This window comes from Schistocerca gregaria, chromosome 9 (genome assembly GCF_023897955.1).
Source record: "Schistocerca gregaria isolate iqSchGreg1 chromosome 9, iqSchGreg1.2, whole genome shotgun sequence".
Lineage (NCBI taxonomy): Eukaryota > Metazoa > Arthropoda > Insecta > Orthoptera > Acrididae > Schistocerca > Schistocerca gregaria.
Genome location: NC_064928.1, coordinates 117,616,048 through 117,641,833, shown reverse-complemented (window position 1 = coordinate 117,641,833; position 25,786 = coordinate 117,616,048). Strand labels below are relative to the sequence as shown.

Sequence of the window (25,786 nt, the reverse complement as noted above, 5' to 3'; positions counted from 1 at the left end):
AATCAATTTATCAAGTTTTTTGCAGAATTTCGTCTAGTCTTCCAAGCTTATATTTAATTTCAGTCAAGAACTAGGCTTAGGTCGTTATGTTCAGGGCTATCTGTACGCGGAAGCACAGTATTAACACGAATATAGCCAACTGAGCCTGTCGTTGCAGGTTTGTTCTCAGGTGACCACGCTAGCTGTTGAGCGATGGCATGGTGGTCGTGGCTGTTGATCCAGTTGGTGGTGTGGTGCTGCGCCGGCGTGGTGGCGGTGCTGTGGTGGATGTGGGCCACCAGACCCCACGTCGACATCCCAGGGCCGCCCACATGGCCCATCGTCGGGAATGTTCTGGACTTACTCGAGGATCCAGTGACTCTCCACAAGATTCGAGACTTCCACCGCCAGTACGGAGACTTGACGAGGTGAGCTCACGGCGTCTGCTGCGAGATTTATTCACTCAAACATGGCATACAGGTAGAAATCCCACTCTCTGAGAGGCTGGTCCACACTGGGCACTGCCAGCTGTCTAATCTTTGGAAAACAATAACTTAGTAGTGGCCCCAGCGTATCTTCTGCTGAGGTTGGAGAGTTAGGGAATTAGGGCAACAGTTGATCAGTGGTTCATTTCATACCTAGAACAAAGGAAACTGAAAGTTTCCTTCCTTCAAGTGACAAAAACCTGGAACATATCTGAGCTAGCCTGCAGTGCTCTTAAATGAGGTTCCCAAAATCCAAGCTGGGGATGGGAAATAACAGGCCAAAACGATCAGTTCAAAAGTCATAAGACTCTGCGACCTTGGACACTGATGTCTTCCTGATGGCACTCAAAATTGGCTCTGAGCACTATGGGACTTAACACCTGAGGTCATCAATCCCGTAGACTTAGAACTACTTAAACCACACTAACTAAGGACATCACACACATCCATGCCCGAGGCAGGATTCGAACCTGCGACTGTAGCTGCAGTGCGGTTCCGGACTGAAGCGCCTGGAACCGCTCGGCCACAACGGCCGGCCCTGATGGCACTAGCTTGGGTTCAGGATACATGTGGAGAAAGTACATCTAACAGTGTAGGGTAGACCAGTGCAGCAGAAGGCTCATCTTAAGTTATCTGATGCCCATTAGCAACGTGGCTACATTCTCTACAAAAAGGAAGATCTTAGTGAGAGTGAGCTGAAGGGGGAGTGAGACTGTTCCGAAGCTAAATTCTCAACTGTTGTTGAAATTTTCGCATGCCTAGCAGACATGTGAGACTGTTCTGCAGCTAAACTCGCTACGGTATTCAACAAAAGTTTCATTTGATTTAAGAGCTCAGCCATAGGATCTTTGGTTTCTCCTTGGCCTGCATCTACCGCTTGCCCTGGGGTTTGTTCATCTCCACTGGGCTGCACGTTCGCTTCCTGTTCCCTCTGCATTTTAACCATAAGAATTCAGTTGTTCAGTTGTTTACTCTGGACACATTTCAGCTTTACCCAACGAAAACACACATCAGATTCCATACTCCTGAATATCTCAACACAATTGAAAACACATAAACGAAAAAACACATATCACTCTGCATATACTAAAACATGTAATAACTAAATCTAAAAATATACCTAACCCAGTAGTTATCTGCAAAGATCAGGCTAATGTGTGCAACGGGTTAGCATGTCATTCTTGTGCTTGCCTTTACTGCAGAGTAGTATGTCATGAAATTCATATGTGATGGACCTGCGTTGTCGTGGCTTTCTGATGTCGGATGTAACTCACGTAGTATCATTCCATCACTCATATACTAAATTATACAAAGCATAACATCAGTACACACACATAACATAAAATACACATTTATCGCAACAAATCACAATGCATACCATAAATACATATAACTGAATGATCGTGTATTAACTTGTTTTTGGTCATGAAATACTTGACAGTGTTTATGTTTCACTGATTGTAGGTACTGTCACGTTTTAGCCATTTTTATAACATTAATGCTCAAAATAAGACATTAATGTTTTTAAGGTGGTAATATTAAACTCCTTGTTACTGAACTAGTGTGTTTAGTGTCTCTGTTTGTATGTCTGTGAAGGAAAATGTACCGAGCGGCGTCGACTACTCCCACAGCGTACGTAATTTCGTACACGCAGACAATTTACTCTCGTGGTGTAGAAGCAGCTGCCGACTCCGACAGTTGCCTCTAAAAGTCTTGAAATGTGAGAGAAAGAAAGCTTCTATACGAACTTCTCGAACTGGAAGACTACCATTCGATGATTGTCTGCCAGTGTAAAGAGTTCGTTTTAGCACAGAAAATTTTCTCTATTCTTTTGACCATGTTATCGAAGCAGGCTCTACAGCAAACATCGAACGTCATATGTTCGCAGTCCCATACAAGCTTATCGTACATTACAGTTCATCACAGAATCCTTTGATCAAAAATAAATACGCGAAATGCAACAGACTGTATTATGGCTGTTACTAAACTCCACATAAACGTTACACATTGCTTGTGAATCTCAAAAAACACAAATTGGGGCAGAATGGCGGTAACAATGACTGTTTCATAGCACACACTTCATACATGTCTTCTCAGTATGCTGTCTCGCAACAAAGTCTAGTCACATCCCGAGTTTCTTACACTTTTTCGCTCGCCATGGAGCAACGCTAAGTCAAGGAATAAATAAGTTCGCTCACGTGAATGGACAAATTAACGTCACTAAAATTGTGTTTGGATAGTGGAGATACTTTCAGTTTAATATAAAATTCCGATTAGAAATCAAACACAATAGCTAAATTAAGTTTCTGGATATAACAATCCAAAAATAAAACAATAAGCATATGTTTGAAATTTACCGCAAACCCGCAGCAACGGACATTATCATTCCCAACCCACAGTCACAAAAGCAAGCAGCACTTCGACACATGCTCTATAGATCCAAGACTGTGCCACTCAACAAAGAAAATTACCAAAAAGAAGAATAATGCAGATAGCACAAAACAATGGTTGCGATAGTAACACAGTCACAAAGCTAAACAAGAAAATTAAAAGTAAAATAAAAGCAGAAAGTACCAAACCACAAACAACTCAACGGAATCAAACATAAACACTCAGTATCATAACAACTACACAGAATAATCAGAAAAATATGAAAGAAAACACAAGATAGTACACAATGACATACAACCACAAACTCACACATCACCAACGTTTTCAAAAGATAGGGAATAAACATAGCATACACAACAGACAATTCTACACGACAATACACTCCAAAACTGACAAAAAACAGAAATATTTACCACATGTCAGTCAGATACATAGACAAACAGGTAGAGCATTTGATGTCAGATGCAAAGAACACATGAGAGCCTGAGAGTATGGGACAAACCATTCCACATTTGCAGAACGCCTGAGAACCATAAGAACGTACTAGAGAATAAGACATGAAGACAATTAGAATCAACAATAAAAAACACCTCCTAATCTACAAGAAATTACCACATATGTAAAACCAAAGCCGAAAGAAAAACCCTGATGATCAAGTACACACGTTTACACTAATAGATAAAATAATAGAATAATACTCCAAAAGAGGGTTATCATAATAATAATAATATTACTAATAACACCCAACACTTCTTCACTCACATGTCCGTGAACCCCTCCACAGAACATTTAAACCAAAACTCAAGTTAGTTGATCTCCAAAGCTTTCAACCACTCTCTACAACCCAATCCCTCCACAGAACATTTAAACCAAAACTCAAGTTAGTTGATCTCCAAAGCTTTCAACCACTCTCTACAACCCAATCCCCTAATTCTCCCCCGCCCTCCACATACCGCTCATCCACACAGAGATATAAACGTAATGAATATATGATCGTTTTTAACTTATACTTCGTTAGATTGGTAATATGTAGTTAAGGTACAGAAACGAAACAGGAGAAAACACATGAAGAAGTCACAATATTTATGTCTTTAAAAGTTCAGTGTTCGAACAAATAGCTATACCTAGTGGCAAAAGAGTAATAGTGCAGCACAAAGAAGAAGCAGAAATATGGTGAACAGTGTGAAAGAAAAAGATCAGAATACAAAATTGTGTTTTATATTTCGGAAATGAAGTGGTAGACCACATCAGAGGAAACGCAGTGCCGACGAACTGTAAGTAATTAATTGTTTACACAAAAAAACGAGACGTGAACTGTCTTATAATCTAAAAGTAACAAACCAAAATCGTTCTAGCTCCCACTGAAGATATCGTAGAGTAACAAAAAGGTGAAAGAGGTCTGGGAAAATCAAATGAAGTTACAGCAAGAAAAGGAGGTTTTATTTAGAAAACAAGTATTATTAAATGAGTGCTTCTTTATTATGACCAACCAGGAAGATATTACCCTAGAATGAAATTTTCACTCTACAGCGGAGTGTGCGCTGATTTGAAACTTCCTGGCAGATTAAAGCTTTGTGCCGGACCGAGACTAGAACTAGGGACCTTTTTCTTTCGCGGGCAAGTGCTCTACTGACTGAGCTACCCAAGCACGACTCACGCCCCGTCCTCACAGCTTTAATTCCGCCAGTACCTCGTCTCCTACTTTCCAAACTTCACAGAAGCTCTCCTGCAGACCTTGCTGAACTAGTACTCCTGGAAGAAAGGATATTGCGGAGACGTGGCTTAGCCACAGCCTGGGGGATTTTTCTGGAATGGAACTTTCACTCTACAGCGGAGTGTGCGCTGATATGAAACTTCCTGCCAGGTTAAAACTGTGTGCCGGACCGAGACTCCAGAAGTCTCCATGACATATTCTGGGACTCTAGAAGTCCACATGACATATTTTCTTTCGGTGTGTGTGAGGAATGTTTCCTGAAAGTTTGGCCGTACCTTTTTGTAACACCTTGTATATATCTGTGCGTGGCCACTTTTACCATGAAACAGCTGCAGCCGAGTGATGCCGGCACGGTAGCTCAGCGTGTTCGATCAGAGCGTTATCTACACTTTGTAATTAAAAAACCGAGTGAATGTATCAACGAACGAACTGAACGGATGTTATCCGACGTCAGCCCTTAACAAATTCAACGCACTATACAGAACAAAAAGGTTTTTTTTCTTTTTCTTAAAAAAAAAAAGAAAGTGGTTGGCGCCCAAGCCGCTGGGACGAGTTCCGTTCGTCAGTTTTTTTTATTTTCAACAGAGTAGTTTTTTTTACTATTTATATTACAATTTATATAATGGGGAAAATACGTGTAATCGGATGAACTTTTATTAAATTTACAATGTTATTTGGCAGTCTACTAATTTTTATTATTCATAACTATCGACTAGTAAACGACCAAACGCATAAAGTGATACTGAAAATGTATGCTTGTCCATGCTCTGAGAAATCCCTTATACCTGGAAGGAGCCCGAAACGACTTGTTACCTCCAAGTTTTGACCGGCACAGACGGCTTTCGAAAGATGTACAATTATTAATCTTCGCTTTCGACATTACGATTACAAGTTGCAGGATGGTATTTTTCGTAAAAATATGGAAAACATAAAGTTAAACGACACCAGCTGATTTTAATAAATGCTATGTTCCCACATACGCAAGGTCTTTTGACGTTTCCGGTGGAGAAACAAACCTCGTTAACATTTTCAAAAATCTCTCTTTCAGACGATAATTTGGAAGCAAACCATGCGTAACGCAGTATTTCCTTAAAAATCGGTGCTGATAATTGGTTATGCAGTATCGAGTGTATTTTGATAGCGTCTTCCGAGAAGCAATTTCTCGTTCTCTTTCGATTAAAAACGAACAGTTTTGAAGACACGGACAGGCACACATTTTCAGTATCACTTTATGCGTTTGGTCGTTTACTAGTCGATAGTTATGAATATTATATTACTTGTGATTATAAAAATTAGTAGACTGCCAAATAGCATTGTAAATTTAATAAAAGTTTTGTAGAAAACATTTCGTTCTCTTTTATTCGTTGAAATTGTTCAGGGCGGACGTCCGATGACATCTGTTCAGTTTGTTCGTTGATCCGTTCGCTGAGTTTTATTATTAGAAAGGGTTGCTGACGCTCTGATCGAACACGTTGAGTTATCGTGACCGCCACATCCGGCTACAGCCGCTTCATGGTAGAACTGGTCACGCACAGGTATATATTTGACGACCGAAGTTATCTTGCGATTTTCTCAGTAATGCTTGAGAAGTACGCGCTTTTGTTGTGCTCATGGAGTACTACGAGTGTAGGGAGTTTACAGTAAATCCGCGTTCCAAACGTTGTCCCGTGCACCCGCTATCAGTGTCTAATGGAAACTTGCAGTGCTGTTGCCAACTTTATGATGCCCGTAGGGTGGTATCGATATCTAATACCACATCCCTCCCCCCCAAAACCTTATCTTCGTCATTGTGTAATGTAGATGACTGAACGACGATAGGGAACGACGATAGGGTAAGGGAGGATGCAGGTGGAAATGAGGAGATGGGAGCCAAAACAGAGACCAGTGCAGAGCTTCCGCCTGCACCTGGGTGTACGCCCTGACACCGCCTGTGAAAACCGGCTGAAAAGGTGGTCACAGGGCACAAACGTGTTCACAGATGGAGCAGCAAACGAAGACAGAGCCATCTCGATGGCTGCAGAGGGACCTGAGGAGCGACATGGGACAATTGGTGGGAAGAGGGGCCCATCCCCAAATGACGGTAGCTGCCAAGATACCAAGATGGTGACGACAGTGAAAGGTCTTCACTTCCACTGGATCCGTAACCGATGTCAATGGCACAGTGTGGAAGTCAAATGCAGTGTGGGTTGCTCCATTCGGGCAGTCACAGAAGCGTAAAACAAAGCCCATGGCAGGATCACGCTATTCACATAGATGAAATCGACTCTGGTGGCAACTCAGCAATTCTCTTGATCTCTGAAGTAGACATATAAAATATCGAAGCAAATGTACAATGGTGCCTCGCTCCTCGCACCTTCGTCCACCACACAACCTGTAAAAGAACGAATCGTTATTTTGATACTTTGCCTGTCTGGGCAGAGTGTATGATGGACAGTCGTTTAATGAACAAAGTAAGAGCATATGGACTATCAGACCAATTGTGTGATTGGATTGAAGAGTTCCTAGATAACAGAACGCAGCATGTCATTTTCAATGGAGAGAAGTATTCCGAGTGATTTCAGGTGTGCCGCAGGGGAGTGTCGTAGGACCGTTGCTATTCACAATATACATAAATGACCTTGTGGATGACATCGGAAGTTCACTGAGGCTTTTTGCAGATGATGCTGTGGGTATATCGAGAGGTTGTAACAAGGGTAAATTGTACTGAAATGCAGGAGGATCTGCAGCGAATTGACGAATGGTGCAGGGAATGGCAAATGAATCTCAATGTAGACAAGTGTAATGTGGTGCGAATACATAGAAAGAAAGATCCCTTATCATTTAGCTACAAAACAGCAGGTCAGCAACTGGAAGCAGTTAATTCCATAAATTATCTGGGAGTACGCATTAGGAGTGATTTAAAATGGAATGATCATATAAAGTTGATCGTTGGTAAAGCAGATGCCAGACTGAGATTCATTGGAAGAATCCTAAGGAAATGCAAGCCGAAAACAAAGGAAGTAGGTTACAGTACGCTTGTTCGCCCACTGCTTGAATACTGCTCAGCAGTGTGGGATCAGTGCCAGATAGGATTGATAGAAGAGATAGAGAAGATCCAACGGAGAGCAGCGCGCTTCGTTACAGGATTATTTAGTAACCGCGAAAGCATTACGTAGATAATGGATAAACTCCAGTGCAAGACTCTGCAGGAGAGACGCTCAGTAGCTCGGTACGGGCTTTTGTTAAAGTTTCGGGAACATACCTTCACCGAAGAGTCAAGCAGTATATTCCTCCCTCCTACGTATATCTCGCGAAGAGACCATGAGGATAAAATCAGAGAGATTCGAGCCCTCACAGAAGCATACCGACAAAACGGGCTTTTGTTAAAGTTTCGAGAACATACCTTCACCGAAGAGTCAAGCAGTATATTCCTCCCTCCTACGTATATCTCGTGAAGAGACCATGAGGATAAAATCAGAGAGATTAGAGCCCACACAGAAGCATACCGACAATCCTTCTTTCCACGAACAATATGAGACTGGAATAGAAGGGAGGACCGATAGAGGTACTCAAGGTACCTCCGCCACACAACGCCAGGTGGCTTGCGGAGTATGGATGTAGATGTAGATGCCTACTGTGGCAGGTGAAGCAACTGAAACGATGTGCAATGGTGCCAAGTGTGTAACAACTACCCCAGCGACGGTCCGTCGCAAGGCTGGGAGCGACAGGAAGGCAAGAGCAGCAACAGAGTTTGACCACATGCCATGCATATTGCTTACAGCTTCGTACGCAATGGTAAGGAGAGGTGGGATGCAGAATAGTGTATCAACTTCCGTTGTAGGAAAGATGGAGAGGAGCACAAATGATTAGAGAGCAAGACAACTCAGCAAACAGAAGAGGAACTGAACGTTTTTCCAAGCATATGTAGAGTACAATAATACCATTGTCAACAAAGCGGAGGCTCGCTATAACAAGCACAAACGACGGTGATGTAGCAAACAGGCTATACGTGGTAGTGGGTCGAGTGGATGCCACAGGCCGTCCCGTATTGCGGTGGCAGAGGGCGCTCCTTGTACGGAGTCACTGGATGAGTGGCTCAGCAGGCGCTCACCATTGGATCTGCCGGATTCCAAACGACTGCTATCCGCATCTAACAGGAATTTTCAGTTCCGTTGCACTATGGTCTTGGGGTGGTATCGATATGTGATACCTTATGTCGAGTGGGAGAGATTTCTGCAGTCTACCAGTGGCACAATTAATGGTGAGAGAAGTGCATTATCTTTTGGTCAATCATTAATTCGTCAAGTGATTACGACAAAATTACACTGCTCAGGATATGTTGTCAATGATACGTGGATGTCAGGAACCATATTTAGCAATGCAATTCCTTTCCCACCGCCGGCTGGTGTGGTCGTGCGGTTATAGGCGCTTCAGTCTGGAACCGCGTGACCGCTACGGTGGCAGGTTCGAATCCTGCCTCGGGCATGGATGTGTGTGATGTCCTTAGGTTAGTTAGGTTTAAGTAGTTCTAAGTTCTAGGGGACTGATGACCTCAGAAGTTATATACCATAGTGCTCAGAGCCATTTGAACCTCCTGAAGTGTCACGAGGATTGTCCATCCCACAGTCCAAAAACACAGTAGATACATATGAAGAGAAGCACCTCCAAACTCATACTTGTATGAGACCACTCAAAAAGATCTACAGTCACCTCTGCCTTGGTTGTTCCGTAGAAATAAATCCGATGAAAATGCAACAAAAGCAGCTATTTGCTTTCGCTTGCCTTGTTAACGATTTCTAGTTTTCAGAGAATCGTCACGAATGGCGAATTTGGAATAAAACCTACGTTCCTCTCGTTATCGTGTTACAATTTGCTTCTTCTGCCAAAACACGGATGATTTTACACAATGTCATCTCACAAACACGTCATGCAGATGCAATTGTGAGAGAATTCTGAAACATCGGTTTATTAATTTTATTGAGGACCTGAGGAAAAGTAAGGTCAGAGCTTTTGAAAAAATCACATCCTCGGCACAAAAATAAACGTATAATATCTTCACTTACGCTGTTCCCAAACTTACACCATTTATTATTTAACCAGCTATCAACGGCCCTTAAAAATTACATTCTTTCATCTAAAAAGCCCGTAGTTAGTCGAATAACATAGTCGATAATGAAGTTTTCCATAATAACTGTATGGCAAAACAGCATATTTCATTTTGTCTTTATTGTCAGCATGCGCGTAATCGCAAATGATTGTGCCACATCACATCAATTTCATTGAGATAGGTGACAGAGACCTCCATCCAAACCTAAAAAAAAATTCAATATGTTAGCCAAATTTCATTCACATCAACAGCGCATAGCCCACTTCCAAACAAACGAATGAACTCACCCAGCCGCGCGGGATTAGCCGAGCGGTCTCAGGCGCTGCTCTCATGGACTGTGTGGCTGTTCGCGGCGGAGGTTCGAGTCCTCCCTCGGGCATGGGTGTGTGTGTTCGTCCTTAGGGATAATTTAGGTTAAGTAGTGTGTAAACTTAGGGACTGATGACCTTAGCAGTTAAGTCCTATAAGATTTCACACACATTTGAACATTTTTTTTCTTTAACTCGCCAAGCGCTTTGGGCAAAAACTTGTCACTGCGCATTGGACACCGTATCCTGCCCAGACTCTGTCCGTCTGTACAGCTGCCTGCATTAGCTCGCCGCTTCCGGAATTTGGGCGGGTATGCCGGTCTTGAATCGAATCCACCCGACCGATTGACGGAGCTCTAATTATGGACATAATTGTTCATTTTAGACAATAGTGGTTTATTTACAACAAGTTTCATGATGGATTCAATTTATTGTGAAACGTTACTCAAGATGATGTCTCAATATGCTCATGGATCAGCACCACATATTATTCATACTGGACCTTTTTTGAGGGCAGAATTCTTAATACATAATACAGGGTGTTTCAAAAAGAATATACGTATTACAAAGTATTATTTTTTTCCAAACGTCTCGGCTCGGCTATTGGAGAAACGAATACATAGTCTAATTTTTATTAATAGCCGCTAGATTTCAGTTGTCCTCTGTTTTGCTTGGTAACCGTCATATGTCTAAAATGGCTACTCCGCAGCTGAAATCATTTTGTTTTGTCGGGTTTGCGAACTACAGTTCCATGATTAAAGTGCAAAGACGTTTCAGGCTGAGGTACCAAATTGATCCTCCGAATGAGTGGAACATTCGCAGACGGTATCGAGAGCTTCTAAATACAGGATGTGTATGTAAAGGAAAGAATCCTGGTTGCCGTCGTGTTGCTGAAGGAAATGAATACAAACTGCTTTCCAACGTAGTTCTTCAAAATCAATTCGTCGTCCCAGTCGGGAGTTACAACTGCCTACAGCAACAATTCGGCGTGTTTTGAGACGTCAGTTGGTTATGAAGCAGTACGAGCTACAGCTGTTTCAAGCTCTGCGTCCTGAACGACAAACGCAAACGTGTGGCATTTTGCAATGAGATGCTATTGACAATGATAACACTTTCGCACAACGCATAGTGTTCAGTGATGTGGCGACTTTCCGTGTTAGTGGTCAGGTAAACAAACACAATATCGAATTTGAGACCTACAGAACCCACATGCAGTCATTGAACAGGTACGGGATTCGTCCATAGTCAATGTGCTTTGTGCGATACCCCGATCATCTCTTTGCCGGCCTCACTGGCCGAGCGGTTCTAGGCCCTACAGTCTGGAACCGCGCGATCACTAAGGTCGCAGTTTCGAATCCCGCCTCGTGCATGAGTGTGTGTGTTGTCCTTAAGTTAGTTAGGTTTAAGTGGTTCTATGGGACTGATCACCATAGCAGTTAAGTCCCATAGTGCTCACAGCCATTTGAACCATTTTTTTGATCATCTGTTTATGGCCCATTCTTCTTTGATGGAAACGCGGTTAATGACCAGCGGTATTTCGCTATGTTACAAAACTGGTTGTTTCCGAGGCTGCACGAAGACAACTTCATTTATCGACAAGACGAGGCACCCCTCACTGGAGTCGCCAAGTGCGTGAATGAAACTCTACCGAACCGTTGGATTGGTCGTCAAGGAACTGGCGACTTTGCATGTCTCAGCTGGGCTCCACTGTCACTGGATTTGACACCCTCTGACTTCTTCCTGCGAGGTTTCGTTAAAGACAACGTTTTATGTACCACAACTCCGACAAAACATGGAAGAGTTGAAGACCCTGATCCATACTGCCATAACATCTGTGACGAAGGACATGCTTGCCCGAGTATGCGAGGAATTTGAGTATCGATGTGATATTGTTCAGATCGCTGATGGAGGACATTGAACATCTGTACTCTGCACTTTAGAGGCCCGTAAATATGTGTGTATAGTTTAATATTGGTATATCTTAAAGTTTAATAAGTATTTGCATTCGAAATACGTATATTGTTTCTGACACACCCTGTATTATTACACATGATTCCGCTTACTAAAGCCGGCGTGTGTGGCCGAGCGGTTCTAGGCACTACAGTCTGGAAGCGCGCGACAACTACGGTCGCAGTATCGAATCCCGCCTCGTGCGTGGGTGTGTGTGATGTTCTCATGTTAGTTAGGTTTAATTAGTTCTAAGTTCTAGGCGACTGATGACCTCAGAAGGTAAGTCGCATAGTGCTCAGAGCCATTTGAACCAACCACTTACTAAAAACTTACTATAACCTACTCATTTGTCTCTCCTAAAGTTTTGAAATTATTCGAAGCGCGAATATCGCTGAACTGAATTGTTTTAGGAGTTCAGAAATGTGTTTTTCCCAGTTAAAATTCTCATCTATAGACACCTAAAAACTTTTAAGCTTCCACCGTACTTTTTATTTCGTGGTCATGTGCTACATTTATCGTTAGTGTAGTACCTCAAAATGTGCACACTGAAGATCTTGTGCTGTTTTGAAATTGATAATGAGAGCGTTTGCAGAAAAGCAATAGTACCTTTAAGTACGTTATTTAGCATTTTTGCTGTTTCTGTATGTTTGGGTTAATTACAGTACGAGTCTCAGTTCTAAAAAGAACTGATTATGATTGTTGTACATTAGGTAGAAGATCGAAACAATAGTAAAGCCTACTTTGAGCCTTGGGCATCAGAAGGATCTCCCCTGTGTACATGAGTTTATTTATTAAGTACAAGTTTGCGCTCGCTTTTCTTTAAATATTGTGGTGTAGCGTACTGTAAGACCTTCAGTACACACACCATCAAATTACTTGACTTGTCGCTCTAACGAAGTAGGCGAGTGTCAGCAATATGTCTCGTGATCTTGTCATGGCGTGTTTATCTTCTGCTGTTAGGTCAGACGATAGAAATGCCACTTGCACGCTTAGAGTAGCAGATTAACGGTGACAAAAATTGACATTCTGAAGTTCCTTTGGTAATGGTACTTTAATCTTATTCTCAAATATATCTCTGATACTTTACAAAAAGTGTCTATACATTTATCTTCATTGCTATGTACAGGAATATGGTAATCTTATCAGGCGCAGATTGAAACTTGACTATAGACTGGTACAGACAAATGTAGAACTCGTACAAACTCATGCAGACTGGTACAGACTGGTGTAGACAAACGCAGACTGGTACAGATTGGTGCAGAAAAATACAGACTGACTCATCAGAGGGCTATACACTCATTATAATACCTCACGCATTCATGTATCACTGCGCGAGTGTGATCTGCGAGGAGAAAAGGTTCTACGCTAGCAACAATCTCATTGGCTGTGTTACATATTAACACGCACATCGGCGGAAGCAGAATTTGGTCCGTCTCTATGGCAGCGCCATCTCGTAGTACGCAGACGGACGACCACTGAGCCTGCGCTGTTGTGCTTAGTGGGGCGCGCTCTAGTGGGAAAGTTGTGTACGCGCTGACTACGTGGAACTATGTACACAACAAATATGTGATTGACTGGTTAGCTATACCGTCAAATTCAAAAACCCTGAGTTTGTTGAGGAGTATTGGATGTATCTGCTAACGGCCTTCCCACAGTGGTAACACTGGTTTCCGTCAGATCAGCGAATTTAAGCTCCACCATGCCTGGCCAGCACTCGGGTAGGTGATGGTGCGAGTTTGATCAGCCCTCTTGGCCAGCAGGGTGGTCGGTCGGTACAGCAGGGCCTTTCAAGAACTGTATGGACGGAGTATTGAAAGTGTCTAGAGCAGTACAGTAAAGCCTCTTCTTGTGTGCTTCATCTTTTCTGTAACGTTTTGTTCTATTGAGTATCGAAGTTTCTGCAGACTCCTGTGTACATACACAGCTATTTTCCCGCCATGCCAGCAAATAAAAAGTCTGGGTGCTGTGGCCGTGGTTGCAGGTTCTACGTGGGCCCGAAACTGGTGATAATGGTGGCTCACCCGGACGACGTGCAACACGTCCTGGTGACGTCCAAGTTGGTAGAACGAGATCCCCTCACCACGAACGTCATGCGGACGATCGTCGGCGACGGATTACTCACCCTCAACGGCAGCCGTTGGAAGACGCACCGCAAACTCATCAACCCCACGTTCCACTCTGAGGTGAGTCAAAACCAACCTCACAAGACTTACAAAGCTTCGCTAAAATACAGTGTGTAATGTACCCTCTCTGTTATTGTTTTTGTTATTGTTTTTTGTTATTGTAGTTGTAGAGATATGAAATTATTGTAGCGGTTTGCTTAGTCAACCGTACTTCGGATTTTTTTTTTTTTTTGACATTAAATGGAGCCTGAAACTTGCGTAATAAATACTTCGCGGGAAGTGCGATTTGCGGCATAAAAAACAATTAATTGCCGAGATGCAGTCTACAGAATATTAACAAAAAAACTTTAGAACAATGCTCACGACAGACTAGACACATTCAGAGGGTCCGTACATTCGAGTACGAGTGGTTGCCATCTGATGAGAGAGATTTATCTTAAATTTTTTTGTGTGAAATAATTACGTCGTAACACACACGGAGATTGCGAACGTACAGTCACGGTGGAGGCACGTACTTTCTATCGTTCCCCGTGGCCTGGGTAAAAAAATTGCAATTATTTAAATTTAAGAATAATTCCTTTTCAATCGGACTCCTATTTTTATACGAAAAGGAAGATTGCAGGTTCTGAATGTCTCGGCAAAATCACATCGAAATTAATCTTAGCGGCCACCAAAGGAAAGTAGTGAGCACAATCACGTACCTCTATTGTTGAGCAGCGGCGTCGTAAAGATCGTCGCCTCCATCTAAAATTCGCCTTCTCGAATCAACAGAATAATTTGTTCTCCATTGGTATGGGATTTGGGCTTGATCTTGACAGAAATTATAAAACACATTTTTCATCATTTAACATCTTCATTTAACACACACATAGGCATGAAACTATACAGTACCTCTTTACGCCAGCACATTAGAAAAAAAAGGCAGTTAATACTGGAAGTAATAAAAGAATCTCGAAATTAGTCCTTTGTCTCTCAATGGTAAAAAAAGTTTCTTCCCAGCAAGTTCCTGAAGATGAACAGATGGAGGAAAGTGTATGAGGATATTGAAAGGGTAATGCAGTATGTAAAGGGGGACGAAAATCTAATAGTCATGGGCGACTGGAATGCAGTTGTTGGGGAAGGAGTAGAAGAAAAGGTTACAGGAGAATATGGGCTTGGGACAAGGAATGAAAGAGGAGAAAGACTAATTGAATTCTGTAACAAGTTTCAGCTAGTAATAGCGAATACCCTGTTCAAAAATCGCAAGAGAAGGAGGAATACTTGGAAAAGGCCGGGAGATACGGGAAGATTTCAATTAGATTACACCATGGTCAGACATAGATTCCGAAATCAGATACTGGATTGTAAGGCGTACCCAGGAGCAGATATAGACTCAGATCACAATATAGTAGTGATAAAGAGTAGGCTGAAGTTCAAGACATTACTCAGGAAGAATCAATATGCTAAGAAGTGGGATACGGAAGCTCTAAGGAATGACGAGATACGTTTGAAGTTCTCTAACGCTATAGATACAGCAATAAGGAGTAGCGCAGTAGGCAACACAGTTGAAGAGAAATGGACATCTCTAAAAAGGGCCATCACAGGAGTTGGGAAGGAAAACATAGGTACAAAGAAGGTAGCTGCGAAGAAACCATGGGTGACAGAAGAAATACTTCAGTTGATTGATGAAAGGAGGAAGTACAAGCATGTTCCGGGAAAATCAGGAATACAGAAACACAAATCGCTGAGGAATGAAATAAATAGGAAGTGCAGGGAAGCTAAGACGAAATGGCTGCAGAAAAAAATGTGAAGACATCGAAAAAGATATGATTATCGGAAGGACAGACTCAGCATACAGGAAAGTCAAAACAACCTTGGGTGACATTAAAAGCAACGGTGGTAACATTAAGAGTGCAACGGGAATTCCACTGTTAAATGCAGAGGAGAGAGCAGATAGGTGGAAAGAATACATTGAAAGCCTCTATGAGGATGAAGATTTGTCTGATGTGATACAAGAAGAAACAGGAGTCGATTTAGAAGAGATAGGGGATCCAGTATTAGAATCGGAATTTAAAAGAGCTTTGGAGGACTTACGTTCAAATAAGGCAGAAGGGATAGATAATATTCCATCAGAATTTCTAAAATCATTAGGGTAAGTGGCAACAAAACGACTATTCACGTTGGTGTGTAGAATATATGAGTCTGGCGACATACCATCTGACTTTCGGAAAAGCATCATCCACACAATTCCGAAGACGGCAAGAGCTTACAAGTGCGAGAATAATCGCGCAATCAGCGTAACAGCTCATGCATCGAAGCTGCTTACAAGAATGATATACAGAGGAATGGAAAAGAAAATTGAGAATGCGCTAAGTGACGATCAGTTTGGCTTTAGGAAAAGTAAAGGCACGAGAGAGGCAATTCTGACGTTACGGCTAATAATGGAAGCAAGGCTAAAGAAAAATCAAGACACGTTCATAGGATTTGTGGACCTGGAAAAAGCGTTCGACAATATAAAATGGTGCAAGCTGTACAAGATTCTGAAAAAAGTGGGGGTAAGCAATAGGGAGAGACGGGTCATATACAATATGTACAACAGCCAAGACGGAATAATAAGAGTGGACGATCAAGAACGAAGAGCTCGTATTAAGAAGGGTGTAAGACAAGGCTGTAGCCTTTCGCCCCTACTCTTCAATCTGTACATCGAAGAAGCAATGACGGACATAAAAGAAAGGTTAAGGAGTGGAATTAAAATAGAAGGTGAAAGGATATCAATGATACGATTCGCTGATGACATTGCTATCCTGAGTGAAAGTGAAGAAGAATTAAATGATCTGCTGAACGGAATGAACAGTCTAATGAGTACACAGTATGGTTTGAGAGTAAATCGGAGAAAGACGAAGGGCAATGAGAAGTAGTAGAAATGAGAACAGCGAGAAAGTTAACATCAGGATTGATGGTCACGAAGTCAATGAAGTTCAGGAATTCTGCTACCTAGGCAGTAAAATAACCAAGGACGGAGCAAGGAGGACATCAAAAGCAGACTCGCTATGGCAAAAAAGGCATTTCTGGCCAAGAGAAGTCTACTAATATAAAATACCGGCCTTAATTTGAGGAAGAAATTTCCGAGGATGTATGTCTGGAGTACAACATTGTATGGTAGTGAAACGTGGACTGTGGGAAAACCGGAACAGAAGAGAATCGAAGCATTTGAGATGTGGTGCTATAGACGAATGTTGAAAATTAGGTGGACTGATAAGGTAAGGAATGAGGAGGTTCTACGTAGAATCGGAGAGGAAAGGAATATGTGGAAAACACTGATAAGCATAAGGGACAGGTTGGTAGGACATCTGCTAAGACATGAGGGGATGACTTCCGTGGTACTAGAGGGAGCTGTAGAGGGCAAAAACTGTAGAGGAAGACAGAGATTGGAATAAGTCAAGCAAATAATTGAGGACGTAGGTTGCAAGTGCTACTCTGAGATGAAGAGGTTAGCACAGGAAAGGAATTCGTGGCGGGCCGCATCAAACCACTCAGTAAATTGATGACAAAAAAGCTGAATAATGACTCTTATGTTAGCATATTCTAATTCACTCTAGTGTGACATCTGCAAACTTAGCATGCCTTTACCACACAACAGAGAATATGCAGAATTCTACTGTAATCCATGCGCCAAAATTTAGTGCACATGCGCGAGGGCTGCCATATTGAAATCGAGTCAACAGTTATGTCTGAAGCCAAAGGCGAAAGGATGCGTTTCCTTCATTCTATTAATTACGCCGTTTATCTTCTGGGCTTACGTACGTGTAAACGGTTGTTTGATGTAACGCTAAAGTTACAGAGAAGACCACACAGGGGAAGTAAGGAGCGGTTGCTATGGGGCGGCTGTTAGCAGCAGCACACGAGAAAAAATAGTTTTACGATTTTCCTGGTGTTTAACTGTAAACAAATACTGTATGTAAATGAAGCAATCCTACATCAACTCCTGGAGTTATTTTTTTGGTAGAGCTTTTCCTTATACTTCAAAAATTAAAAAAAAAACTTGTTTCGCATTTGTGCGCTTTCTTCACTACTGTATATAAGACTTCACGTACGATTTTGGGGAAACTAACTGGCACACACAATTGATTTATTTCATATCTTACAGTTGCGTATCGCGACTCGGTGATGAAGTATGTTTTACGATATTGGTCATTGTTACGAGGGCTATGCCGAAAGTTTTTAGCAGAATGTGTGAAAAAAATTTATTTGCAAAAAACGTTTACAACTTTTCAAAATACTCTCCATTAGCATGTATACATTTTTCCATTCTCTGAAACCACTTAGAAAATGTGTCAGTCCAAGCTTCTTTTGGGATGTCATTTAGTGCACTCTCGTATGCTGCAATGGCCTGTTCATCTGATGAAAACCGGTGCCTTCGACTTTTTTCTTTAGTCTAAGGGAAGAGAAAAAAGTCACAGGGGGCCAGGTCAGGTGAATAGGGGGGATGGGCTAACACTCGCAGTTTTTCCTTCTCCAGAAAGTCCATCGTTCTGGCAGCCCTGTGCGCAGATGCATTGTCGAGATGCAGCAGAAGGTGCCCACTCTTGGACTTTGGATGCTGTGACTTCCATGTGGCGATGACTTTTGGAAGACAGTCGTTCACGTACCATTCAGCATTGACTGTACGACATGTGTCCGAGGTGAGATGCCCGATCTTTGTGAGAAAAGTTGCTACCTTCTTCTTTCCAGAGTTCCGACTTTGTCGAACTTTTGTGGGTGGTTCTTCCCCTGGAAAGCATCACACAGAAGACTGTCTCTTCGTTTCTGGAAAGCATCACACAGAAGACTGTCTCTTCGTGTCTGGAAAGCATCACACAGAAGACTGTCTCTTCGTTTCAGGGTCATAATGGTAGACCAACTTTTCATCACCTGTGATGATATTGTAGGTGTCTTGGGACTTCCCTCCATTGAATTTTTCGAGCATGACACAACAGCAGTCCACCCTCGCCTCCCTTTGGCTTTCTGTCAGGGAATGTGGCACCCGACGGGCACATCTCTTAGTAAGGCCTAAGTGACTATGAAAGATGGTCTGTGCTGCTGTTGATCCAATATTTAGGGTCCCTTCAATATCCCAAAATGTAAGATGTGGATCTTCTTTGATCATTTTCCTCACAGCATCAATGTTTTCAGGAGTCGCAGCTGTTGCTGGCCGGGACGAGGTTCATCTTCAATTGACTGCCGACCCCTCGAAAACTAGCGAAATCAATTTTCAGCTGTGGCCCTAGTAGGGAAAGCTTCACCAAAAACACGCAGCAAAGAAGAATGGCATTCTTCGGCACTTAAACTCCTTTTATAATCGTAAAAAATCATGGCGCGACAGCTCCATCCTGCACCGTCTCTGACTCAGCACTGCCTGTGCTTTCTTACCGCGCTGTAGGGGGATCACCGCTAGCCAGGGGCTGCCCGCGCACGTCCCAAGGTCGAAAAACATCGCTCTTTCGAATGAAAACAACCCCATTGTCCTTCGCCTTACGGTTTACGGGCTGCTAAAAACTTTCGGCATAGCCCTCTTACTGTGATACTTCTTAGAACTTTGCACCGTAACATCTGAAGAGTTTCAGCGAAATATGCGGCCACGGCTTTTTTTACGTTTCACTCTTTTTGAATGCTACGCTGCTGTGTACTATGTAGCTTAAGTATCGGAACTGGTTTTATAGTTCGTACGGAAGCCAAGCGTGACTAGCGTATGAAGAAAACAGAAGTTAAAAGCATGTAATCTAAGCTCACTGCCGGACTGCGCCACGTGCAAGCAGCGTGCACTCTGCCGTGAACGCACGGTTCCCAAGTTAGTGACCACGATCTATTGTTATAGTTGCCGTTGGAAGACAATGAGGACGTAGTAGACATTCCACACCATACTTACATAATCGAAAAGCTGAAACACGTCTCACATTTAGGACACAGCTTGACATAAGTTTCTTTGTGACATGTCTGAATCGACATTTATTTAACGAATGTTATTCATATTGCGTAATATGTTAGTGTGAACTTATAAGCCTGCGTCCCGCCTACTGTCTTCATTTAAAGTAATACCTATGTTAATTCGGAATAAATTCACAGACTGCTAACATCTGGGCATCAGTTGTGTAAGATACAGATACATTGCCTGTTGGTGACATTTGAACATTTTTGACGGCTGTGAATCGAGGCCAGATATCCCGCTAATCGCAAGAGGGCATATCATCCACTTCATGCAGGCCAGTCTATTTCCAGTTGATTTCAAACGGCTGTCAATCGTCATCCAGACATGCAAGTAAAAAGTACCGTACCTATGCGTCACTTTAAGTTTGAAAAGATGAGTGAAAATTCCAGTATTGATACAAACACTGAAACGCTTACAGAATGTCTCACGAGTGCTATTTCTGTAGGAAGTGAAGTGGATTTGTCAGCGAAAGTACCAGAAAAGAAAAATTAATAACACTGCTGCAACGAGAACGCCGATATTTACAAAACAAAGTAGCTTCATTGTCACATTAGGCTAAAAACATTATAAATAACTCATCTATGATAAATAACTATTTAATAGTAATGTCTAATACAATCCATCTTAAGGTCTGGAAGTTGCGTCTCTGAAGATAACGATAATGATTTTGTAGCGTAACAGGCAGACTAATCGGGAGAATTCAGTGCTCGGCTTTTAATTTCGTTAATCTAGGCAATATTGTTACACCTTTAGTAGTTGTTACTACGCACATAAGGGTTGAGCAAACTCGATAAATTTGAACGCAGGACTCTCTCTTGTATTAATGACTGATCTGACAGGATGATTCCCTTTGGGAACTTTTAATTTTGATATTAATTTAGGTGTAGTGGGTTTCATATCATAACATTACCTGTTATCGGCGTCTGTAAACAGAGCACCTTATTCAGTGTTTTATTGTATTTTGTTTTATTTTATTAAATGTACAAATCGCATTCGAACTGAACTATTTCGTTGGATATGGTTTTAGGCGTTAAGTCAGGAGCGGGAAAAATCAACTGGAATAAGCAGTGCTGCAAGAAAGGAAAAAACAGCGTGAATCATGTGAGGAACGTAGGGCAGACAGGAAGAGAATTTCCATCAATTTGCAAAGAGCACACAGACGCTCGTAGACTGGACAGTTTGGTATGTCTGCGGCAGCGAAACACACACAAAAAAAACACTGAAAAGGATTTAAAAGACGTGTATGTGGCGAAGGAACGAAAAACCGTTGACGTACTTTAAGAACTAGGAATATCAGCTCACTAAGGTAGATTTGATATTGTGCTTAATGTACAAACATGAGAGAGAGCGGTAACAAGTTCTTTAACGCTTAATGGATTTCTTTAATTTAGCGATAATACCCATACACATGGGCAATTTGCACAGATAACTACTGAGAATTTTGTGGTCAGTTGAAATGTCGTGGAATGTATAGAACGATAACTGGCTGTAGCCCCTAAATTTGTTGGAACATTCAGATCGCAGGGAAAATTTTAAAATCTCTTCCCTGAACCCTGCGACATTCCTTTAATTCTGTGGAACCGTTGTTGTCTCACTGAAGTCAACTGGACCCATATAGTTGTCTACATATAGTTGTCTACACAACCAGTGTACGGGAGGGCAAGCGGTCCGACGCTAAACCAATGCAGTCGGTGTTACCAGAAAAGAAAAGTGCAGTTTGGCAACCTGACGCTAGTTGTGAAGAGGCAGGAGAATCTGGTGTTACCGATTTTAACCGTTTATCTGGCAATATTACTCTGAAGCAATATCAAAATAGCGCAACCGCGCGGTTCAGACGTCTTGGCACGGTCCGCACGGCTCCCTCCGTCGGAGGTTCGAGACCTCCCTCTGGCATGGATGTGTGTGTCGTCCTTAGTGTAAGTTCGTTTAAGTTAGATGAAGTAGTGTGTCAGCTTAGGGACCGATGAGCTTAGCAGTTTGGTCCCATAAGACCTTATCACAAATTTCCAAATTGTCCAAAATTGCTTACTGTTTCTTACAGACAAGTTTGGTCCCCGGTTGAGCAACAGTGAGCGCAAGCGACTGTTAAGCTCTCATATACAGCGGCAATACGTGAAAAGTTTCTCATTATTGTTTATCTTATCAGACACCGTGTAAGGTTAGGTGAGCACTATAGTTACCCAAATGTTCAAATGTGCGTGAGTTCTTAAGGGACCGAACTGCAGGGGTCATCAGTCCCTAGACTTACCCACTACTTAAACTAACCTATGCTAAGATCAACACACACACGCATGCCCGAGGGAGGACTCGAACCTCCGGCGTGAGGGCCGAGCAGTCAGTGACATGGCGCCTCTAACCAAGCTGTCAATCCGCGCGGCCTATGGTTACCGGTGTAGCAGTTTCTGCCGTGCAGTTTTTCGTGTGAAATGTAAACTGCCCATAGAGGGAAAGAACGAGTCTGTGTTAGCGAAATCTTACTTGGGGCATTTCAAATTGACTAATGTTTTCTGCGAGGAGGAAGCCTGGCTTCGACCATTGGATGGACAACGCGTACAGAAAAAGAAGAAAACTGCAGCTTCAGCGCCACGCAGTGATTTATAATAAGATAGTTTCGGCCACTAATCAGAGTATGAGCCAAAAAGAAATGTGTGAGCTTTGACCACAGGGCATTCCACTATAAATTGTGGAAAATATGGAACTGTTCTGTGCCTTGTACCAAAAAGGAATTGTTTTAAGACATTTCACATGAAATGGTGCAAAATGCAACCATTTTTTCAGCCACAGAAATAAGATTGTACTATTTACATTCTAGCACTTTTGCGCCTTTTGTGGTCAATGATACCCACCTGCAACATAGTGCATTTTGTAAAAGTGGATGTTCCTGTGTGTACATGACCACGTACATCAAATTTTAGTAGCTTAATATTTTTTCCTTGGAATATTTCTGAGACTGCCAAATACAGGATTAGAGTAAAACTAGGGGTTAACGGCCGAATGCCTTTCTTTTATTTTATTTCATGCCTGTTTCGCGCTTTTGTTAAATGCGTGTGTATGAATGGTTGAATGCAAACAACCAGATAATGGGAGCTGCGGATAACATCGCATCTAAGTTACGATAACCTTAAGCACGGCTGAAGGACGCATTCACATAACTGAACTCAGCCTTCGATAAAGTGAAGGTCAGTTTTACATGGGGAATCTTACGTGCAGCGCACATAACACAGAGGCGCAGGCACTGTCCGTGCGCCCCAACGTCAGAAGTCTGCGGACACCAGGACACCGAGCTGGGTCGGAACGCTGTCCACCGCTCTACCTCGTACTCACCACTGCCGAGCGAAGTGACGCAGAAGTTAGCACACTGGACTCACATTCAGGAGAACGACGGTTCAAACCCTCGTTCGACCAGCCTGATTGTAATTTTCCGTGGTTTCCCTGAATAACTTCAGCCAGAAGCCTGGAAGGTTCCTTTGAAAGGACAGGACGACTTCCTTCCCCATCTTTCCATAATCAGAACTTATGCTCCGTCTCTAATGACCTCGTTGTGGACACTATTCTCGTGCCTCCTCTTCGTAATCACTAGTGGCGCCAGATACTTACCCCTTTATTGGCTCCGGGGCCCTCTCTATCGCAGCAAGAAAACTGGCAGCTGATTTGTAAGCCACATGCCGAATGGACCGGGATCTCCACCGTGCAGTCGCCACCACGTCACAGAAACATAACAGGCAGACACAGAGACACGGACCTGAGGACACAGGTTCAGCCACGCACTTGACTGTCCTCCTCTGTAAGCAGCGGAACGAACGCCAAAATCGTGCACATGCTGGTACCTCCCCTTTAGGCTGACTAGTTTACCCTTCTTGAGGTGTATGCAGAAGCCGAGCATTTGTGCTGACAGCTTCGTTCACTCCTGCCCCAAAAATGTCGTGTGGACGAGCTTCTGGGGTTAGGATCTTGCGGCGAACACAGAGTCAAGAATGCTGGCTTGTTTAAAGATTCTTTATTGTTCGACAGTTTTCATACTATAGGTCGTCATCTGCTCCTGAGGTGCTGCCTACTGTTAGCAGCAGCACCAGGTGAGTGTGTTGAAACAGTGAAATCCTGCACACAACAGCATCAGGCAGTGACAGCGACGTCGCCGACAGATATCATCTCCACAGCAAAGCGAACTCACAGGGTGACTGCGGGGTCCCGGATTCGATTCCCGGCCGATTGGGGATTTTCTTTGCTTCCGTGATTGGACTGTGTAAAAATTGGGACTTTGTCCGTGCGCTGATGACCGCGCAGTTGAGCACCCCACAGGCCAAACATCAACAGCGTGACTGCCGTATTCTGGCTGCGACCCAAAGTGTATGGCAGTGGCGACGCAGACACACTAAGTCTAACCTGGGACTCTCGATGGCTGTGTCGCGCAGCGTTACTCAATGAGAGACCGCGTCACTTCCATACCAGATCGACGATCAGAACTGTCAAGGCCAGCGCTTTGACCAGTGGCTTCGCCCACTTGATGATTCTGCTTCAATGCACATCCGACTGGTAACTGTCACAGACTCTTCTCCAGAAGAACGCAAAGAGATGGTGGAATGGACTGGGGCGTTTATACACTGCTAGAAGGAAAATCTGCGAAACTATCAGTGACCGTGTCCAGTTATACCAGGGTACTTACTGAGGGAAGGTAGTGTTAAAGATGTATTTGTCACAGTCATCAGTGATGGCGGTCATCAGCCTTGCCTGTGAGCACACTGTATGGACTCGGCAGGGAGTAACAGTGCTTTTAGGGGCGAACGCTTTGCAACATTCGTTCTAGGTTACAACCACGCCCCACTGCTCAACACCATTTGAATGCGGTCGCATTGTGGACCTTCATGAAGCTGTAAGGATCATCCACATGATAGGCAGAGTGTATCGATGGCGTGTCGATGCTTTCTACAGAGTTTTCTGCAATATTCTCACACACATGAAGCAGCTTCTGGACGTCTGCTTGGTGCACACGGACGTCGAGAGCGACGATTGTGCAAGCAGCAGTAGCCGACCGAATATCATCCACATATGAAATTGGGGTACGTGTAGCGGCTGCTGAGTCAGCAGGGACTGTCTGCTTAGCAGGATTAAGATCACGTGTGCCTCTGGCCAGGCCACTGCTGACACCACGGCATAGCCACTGTGGAGAACAAAGTGACGCCGGCTGTCTTAGGGCGACATTAAGTTCTGTCTGTAGGCGACTGACGGACGTACACGTGTATTGGCGTAGACTTGATGATCCACCTATTCCGGAGTCCATTTGACCACAACACACAGTTCCCCATCACTGGCTTCCTGGTGTGGGTGCTCGTCAGTTGCATCTCGTGATCACATGGGTTGTTTTGGGGAAGGAGACCAGACAGCGAAGTCATCGGTCTCATCGGATTAGGGCAAGACGGGGAAGAATGTCGGCCGTGCCCTTTGAAAGGAACCATCCCGGCATTTGCCTGGAACGATTTAGGGAAATCACGGAAAACCTAAATCAGGATGGCCGAACGCGGGATTGAACCGTCGTCCTCCCGAATGCGAGTCCAGTGTGCTAACCACTGCGCCGCCTCACTCGGTGCAGGGTACGGTAATCAGCGCTATGTAGCATTGCCTGGGCTGTTATCCCTGCGCTACTTCCGATTCTTTCACAGTAAAGCGATGTGCTTTTTCAGGAGGACAGTGCACGTCGACATACAGCTGGTGCGATGCGATGTGCTCTTCGTGGTGTCCAACTACGGCCCTGGCCCGAAAGGCCACCAAACCTATCGCCAGTTGGATACGTGTGGAGCACGGTGAAGTG

The 25,786-nt window shown here is 43.3% G+C and overlaps 1 protein-coding gene across 1 annotated transcript in view; it reads left to right on the top strand.

Annotated features, from left to right (window-relative positions):
• The first annotated feature begins 267 nt into the window (after positions 1–267).
• LOC126291456 (cytochrome P450 4C1-like) overlaps positions 268–25,786 on the top strand; it is an 87,700-nt gene continuing 62,181 nt past the window's right edge. Inside the window, exons 1-2 of the mRNA XM_049984969.1 lie at positions 268–407; positions 13,895–14,096. Coding sequence (XP_049840926.1) covers positions 268–407; positions 13,895–14,096 — 342 coding nt within the window. The remainder of the gene's footprint in view (positions 408–13,894; positions 14,097–25,786) is intronic.